The 6,901-nt window shown below is 41.7% G+C and overlaps 1 protein-coding gene across 1 annotated transcript in view; it reads left to right on the top strand.

Moving 5' to 3' along the window:
- Nucleotides 1–6,901, top strand: part of Kcnh1 (potassium voltage-gated channel subfamily H member 1) — a 468,268-nt gene that overhangs the window by 50,619 nt on the left and 410,748 nt on the right. Inside the window, exon 4 of the mRNA XM_004641166.2 lies at nucleotides 3,733–3,861. Within this exon, the coding sequence (XP_004641223.1) occupies nucleotides 3,733–3,861 (129 nt within the window). The remainder of the gene's footprint in view (nucleotides 1–3,732; nucleotides 3,862–6,901) is intronic.

The following is a 6,901-nucleotide window of genomic DNA, read 5'->3' as shown; positions in this document are numbered from 1 at the left end:
GGCGCAGGGTAGCAGGAAGCTCTCCACACACTCACTGGACCTGGGCTAGGACTGGGTCTGAGGGTTCCCGGAAGTCGGCAGAAGTTCTTACTTGGCGGGAGGGGTGGGGAAGTATGGGGGAGTGGTGGGAGTGCGGCCCGAGGGGGCGGGGGAGAGGGTCCGGCCCTCGCTGCGCCTGGGCTGGGACTGGTCCCGCCGGCGCAGGGTAGCAGGAAGCTCTCCACACACTCACCGGACCTGGGCTCGGACTGGGTCTGGGTGATGATAATTTGGCATAGAGGCAAGACTAAGTGGCAGTAAAGACAGTGGGGGTAGAATTTATGTCCGTGGAATTCAGCAAAATTCCTAAGCAACCACCTGCCAAGACTGGTGTTGAACTCCATGCAGCAATCACTAAGATGTGTGTGTGGGATAATACCTTGGCCTCATGGGACCCTGTGCACAGCACCAATTAGAGAGCATGAGGATGGGATACAGAGTATAAGGCAGAGCCAGCATACCTGCCTTGGCATGGATTATGATCTATGTAAGGAAATACTCTGCAGTTAAGGGTTTTTTTGTTTTGTTTTGTTTTGTTTTGTTTTTGGGGGGGATCCTATATATACCACTTTCCTTTCTGTCTATGATGAAAACTAACTGGGATATAGGAGTTGAGCCAACAATTAAAATAACAATTTTATGATTAATAAAGCTGATCTTGACAGTGTGGTTTATATTTGTGGGCAAGTTTCTAAAAGTGAACCATACAATCTGACAGATTCGCCCACCTATCACAGTTAGCACTAGAGATCTGCAGTCTTCTCCTCCCACCAAGCAACACCACTGCCCTTTGCTTTTCTTCCTGCCACTTGTAGAATGGGGGAGCAAAGAGTGAAGAACTGAGCTACTCATGTCCAGTTCTTGTGTCCTGAATTAGCTACCAAGGGAAAAGTTATGAATGTTGCGTTAAAAGATATCTCCCCATAGGGAAACACTAGAGCAGGGCAAAAGAAATTCCTGCTGTCCACAAGCTCCAGTTATCAGCTCATGTTGAACTCTAAGGCAGTGTATCTCAACTTAATGAATTTTGGGTACAAAATATGTATTTAAATATGGAAAGGAAATGATCAGAGTGCTAAGTTTCATCAGAGAACATTAGTCTGGGCACAGTTTAGTGGAGACAAGCACACAGCTTTAACAGGTTAACCTATTGAAATGGAGGAGTTGGTGATGAGCCTGAATGGGGGAAAACTGAGAAAGGCCTCCCAGTATGACTAATAGGGTTGCTTTGAAGATCTCCAGAGTATGGGTTGGCATCACATCCCAGGTGCTGAGCAAGCTCCCAGGTACTGGCCCGGCTGGGATGGTGCAGTGCAGCGATGGCCAGCTTGTTGCGGGGGTGAAGGGGGCGGTGCTGGGCTCCAGCAAGACGAGGTTCCCAGCTTGAGGCATCATGAGCGCACCCAGGCTCCTCTGACTGATTACTACTTTGATAAATTAGGAGTATTTTCTGGCCTCCATCTGAGAAAACTGCTTAAACATTTTTTTTTTTGTGGGGGGGGAAGCAAATGCTTTTTCTCATTTGCTTGCTTTTTGTCTTGCCAGCTAAGATATACTATAATGCTTTCCTTTAAGTTTTCTGTTGCTTAATTGAAAATTCTTTAAAATCCCACAGCTTCTAAGGAGGAAACTGAGAGAAAGAGTAACAAACTTTACAGAAACAAGATATTTCAAATATAAAACAAAATATTTCATATTTTTCTTGATTTTTGAAATGCTATGTGTGATTTTTTTGCAGTGGACTTTTCCTTCAAAAGCTGTTTTTCTTAGGGAGCCACTACAGTCTGGTGGCTGTAATGGAACATCCATCACTGGGCAGCTGGATGTTATGCAAAGAGAAATGGAAAGAATATTAACTTAACTGTGAATGAATATACATGTAATTGAGATTTAAATAGAATATTAATGAGACTATATTTCCATTTAGCCTATTTTCTTAAGTTTCTATACTTGGGGATTATACATACTTAAATATGAACAAATAGTAAACCCAGATTGGTAAATTAGTTATGTCAAGGCAGATTGACTAATTCTAATTTGATTTAGGTTGTATGTCTGTCCCTGTTGTATAATAATACAGAGTCTGATGTGACTACAGACAGAGAGATTGTATTTTCATCTCTGAGACTCACTGATTTGTCTGCTCTGTGTCTCATAACATGAAATGATTTATGTGAAATGCTGAGCGCAGTGCCATATATACAGAAAGCTCATGCTTAATGGCATGCGAAAGTAACTATTAGTGATTTTAATATGAAAGTGGTTACAAAATAGTATGCAATGTATTAGCTATGCAAAATTAGTTACTAAAGTCTCCTTGTATGCCAAGTACTCTTTTAGGAACTGAAATACAAGAACTAGGTAGGGAAGAATATATCACGGCTTCATGCCTCATTTAATTTGAGTCACAGAATAGGTGGGTACCTGTTACTGTGGTGTATTCCATGGAGAGAAAAAAATGTTAGGGGGCAGAGAATAACTGTGCCGCTGTTTGACCACAGATGCCGGAGTCATTTGAGTCTAAGAACTCAAATAAGCTCTGCTCACTTCCTTCTGCAGCTGAGGACAGTGCTTAGGAAGAGCTTGTTCGTCTCCGTTTTAGCTCAGGAACTAGGAGTGAGACTGAAATGTTTACTGTGCTTCTTAAAACACTAAAGTGAGCACAGCCTAACCTAGACTCCTTCCTTTCTGGGAAGGTTTTGCTATGGAAATCCTTGTGGCAATCCTTTTCCTCTACAGTGTTCTGCCATTTTCTGTTGGATTAGATAATGCACATTTTTATTTTGGAGAGAAGGACTTGGAAGTACAGTTTCTGGCTCATGCTCCATGGAGCATTGAACAAGTGGGTGGGTCCACCATCCGGACTTTGATGGGGGGTGGTGCTTGGCATAGACAGCAGTTGAAATTTGAGTTTTCATGGTCTGTTGGCCGTGGCTGGCAGTGAAGCTTTTGGCTCATATTTTTTCCACCTCCAAATACTATTTTTATCATCCAGAAATTGTCATCCATTTACTTTCTTTCAAAAGTTATACAATTTTGGAGGTCTTATCAAGCGCCCCTCAATTTTCTGATTGATTAAATAGTGTTCCTTGTTTCATTTATGTATCTGGTATGGGGTCTCACTATGCAGCTCGGACTCTTAGTGATCCTCCTGTTTTCAGCCTTCCCAGCATTGTGATTTCAAGCGTGCGCCACCATACCTGGACTCAGTCACCTGCTCAGCGTGTGCCCCGGGGCTGGGGCCAGTGAGGCATGCAGGACCAGGGACTGAAGCTTGTTTCAATTTTTAATCAAGGCATTGTTTACAAATAAAAATCCTGCATACTAATAATTGTGAGCCCATATTCATTACTGTCCACCATGTGATTTACAGTAAGTCTTTGGTCTTGATACTTAAATTTCTTTTATAGGATCAGGTAGGATTTTCAACCTGTTTCCTAACTCTTTTACAAGGGTTAGGAGATCTGCATTTACAAAATTGCTTCAGTAGAAGAAAATCCTCTCAGAGTAGTTGCTGTGAAAGTTTTTATTCCAGCAAGAACAAAATTAATGGTGTAATATGTTGGCACTTGAAGGAATGAGACCATTTTAAAAATGAATTAATATTTTTGCCTATTTATTCCCAAGCTTTTGCCTCCATAGGCTCTCAAATGAGAACAAAATAACCAACCAACCTTTTAATATTCTTTTCAGGGACACCTGTGTGGTTCTTTGTGAAAATTGCTCCAATTCGAAATGAACAGGACAAAGTGGTTTTATTTCTCTGCACTTTCAGTGACATAACTGCTTTCAAACAGCCAATTGAAGATGATTCATGTAAAGGTTTGTAATTCTGATTTGTAGAATGCATTTATACTTCTTTTTTGCTGTGAGTGTTGCTTTTGCTGCAGTGAATTTGAGGTTGCCAAGGCAATCTTTGCACAAAGACCAAGATTTAAATTTTAATTTGATTTGGGTATGTTACTGTGTCACTCTGGAATGTATTGGGGGAAGAGAGGAAAAAATTTGTTTCATAAAGCATTCAATAACACAATTTTTAAATTAACCTTTTCCAATTATGGTTAGATAGAAGAAAGCAGCTGGGCAAATCTGATATCCAATTTTCTCAGATTTTTATGTGACAAATGGTAGTCACCCTCAAATACTGGGGTAGTATTTGTAAACTTCCCTAGATTTGACCGAGTTCTAGCACTTCAAGATTATCAGAGCAGACATTAGCAATCTTTTATTTTTTATTTTAAGGTATTTGGTATGGGGTCTCACTATGCAGTTTGCACTTGTAGTGATGTTCTCAGCCTGCCCAGTGCTGCGATTACAGGCATGCGCTACCATGCCAGGTCTCAGTGGCTGGCTCAGCACACCCAGGGTTGGCACCAGCAAGGCATATGGTGCTGAGGACTGAGCCCCAGTCCCTGCACTTGCCTAAGCAAGCAAGTAGTCCGCTGAGCTATCTTGCTGGCCCTGACATTAGCAATCTTTACCTCTGTGGTTTATTGAATTAGTGTTGTGGTGAGCTAATTGATTTTGGCATTACTTTAGTGACACTGGAGCCTTGCAGAATATATCCATAAGGATGTTTTACTCAGCTTTGTGACCACAGATTTTAGGTATATTATCCTCATTTATTGTTTGAATAACACTGGAGACTTCAGAAGGGAGATGATGGATACCTGGAGCAGCTCTGCCTCTGAAAAGGTCCAGCTCAGAGTCTATACAAAGGAGATGGTATGCTGACCCCAGAGGGCTAGAGTCAGGAACATCACAGCATCTCTCTCCAGCTTGTACTCAAGATCACCAAGCACTATTGTGTGCTGTGAGTCTCCTGGCTCTGTGATTGACTTCCCAGCTCTACTCAAGAAATCTGTTCCTGTAGTTTTCTGAGATGCACGAAAGAGATGAATGTAGAGTTCAGGGGACAGTTACTTACATCAGGCATGTCTTTCTGGATGTGATAGACATTTGATTGCTAAATGGGCATTAGAGGAAATAAGAAGCTGTACGTGGATAGCATCTCAGCACCTGTGACCTCTGAGAGTATGTGAAACCCTCACACATTTAGATGTGCACATTGGAAGTGCAGAGCAAGGTACATTGTATACCAGTATACCATTGGAAAAAACTCTCCAATAACTCAGTAAATCAATTTCAGCCTACTTTTGGTGTGAAGACTATGGAAGATGCAAAGTCTCTCAACCAATCTCTCAGTCTTCTCAACTCTTCCTTCTCCTAATCATCCCTGATGGTGATTTATAGTTTCTAATCTGAAGATTCTCAGTGCAGGAGGTATGGCACTGAGGCTTACTGCCATCATATACTGTGAAGAAAGATTATTTATGCTGTTAACCTAATTAATAAATAATATTCTAAAGATATTCTGGGGCTGGGGAGATAGCTTGGTGGCTTAAGTGCCTGCCTGGCAAGTACAAGGTCCTGAGTTCAATCTCCAGGACCAAAAACAAAACAAAACAAAAAAACAAAAAAGATAACTAAAGATATTCAGACTCTTATTTTTGCACATTTGTCTTCAAAATTTCAAATAGGTCATTTGATCAATTCAAAGCTTTTCTTTTTATCACTGCTGAAACATCTTAGCTACTAGGTTGGTAGGAAAGTCTTATCTTACAGAGAATGCTCCTTACTGCCACATTAATGTCTGTTTGATTTTCATGGAACTTGAGAAGAGATAAATCAGAATGGTACAATAAAACTCACTCAGGTTTATTTTCCAGAAATAATATGCTCCACTTCATTTAACCTGCCCCAATGATGCACTTACCACGGTATTCTTTTGGTCAGTTGATTCTTTTTGTCAGTGAAGTAATATAAGGTCAGGTGGGTGGTGCCCACCTGCAGTCCCAGTGCTTGATGGCTGAGGTGGAAGGACTGCCTTGAGTTCAAGGCCATCCTGGGCTCCATAGTGAGTTTGAGCCCATTGGGACTGCACAGTATGATCTCTTCTCAAAAAACTAAAAAGAAAAGAGAAAAGAAATACATGCAAGTAACATCTGACTTCATTTGTAAAACATTTAGAAAGTTTCCTTTTCTGGCTGCCTCAGCCTTCAGTGTAGGAATCCTAGTGAATTACACTTAATCTCAGATATGTCCAGGCCCTCCCACTCATCATGTCACTGTGCCCTGGCCCACTTTGATTTGGTGGTCTGCATAGGACAAAGTCAGATTTTATATCAGTTTGTTTGTGATGGAAGAACATGATAATTCTCAGGCCTTGCTAGCTCTGAGCCTATAAACGTCAGTTCTGGCTGCAAGTGTCAAATCTAGATGGAAAGTATGCTGCCATGTGGCAGGGTTGTTCTGGCTTGCCATTTCTTCTTGGATAAGTGCTCTTAGTGGTTCATTTCTAGCTGACCCAGCTGGGTTTTCAGCACAGCACCTCAGGCAGCATTAAGAGTCTTAAGAGTCTTGCTGACCCAAGCTTGTTTAAGGTTCACTTTTGAGATGCAGTGGAAGGGTGGATAATCTAAAACCCCAGGAAATTCCCAAGTAATTGCTTTTTGGCACAGTCACAAGAGATGCGTTTTCACCATTAGATTAGTCTTTTAAATCAGTTGTACTTTAAAATTACTTTGTTTTCTTTTATCTTATTGTACCTCTCCTTGGCACTGGGGGCTGAGGCGGATGTATCTTGCCAGTTACACAAGATGCCAGTTTGAACCAAACATTTGCCCAATAACACCCCTAAAGAGGTAAATGCATGGGACACTTGAGAGTAGGCTGAACACCTACACAAGTCTCCGCCTTCCACACAGGACCTCAGGGGCTGGTGACGGTGCTGGGCTTGGGCCTCGACTGCCCTCTTCACTAATGAGTCTGTCATTTCAGTCTTGTATAATAGCCCCTCAGG

This window comes from Octodon degus, unplaced genomic scaffold (assembly GCF_000260255.1).
Source record: "Octodon degus isolate 3935 unplaced genomic scaffold, OctDeg1.0 scaffold00131, whole genome shotgun sequence".
NCBI classification, from domain to species: Eukaryota; Metazoa; Chordata; class Mammalia; order Rodentia; family Octodontidae; genus Octodon; species Octodon degus.
This window is presented reverse-complemented; position numbering and strand designations above follow the sequence as displayed.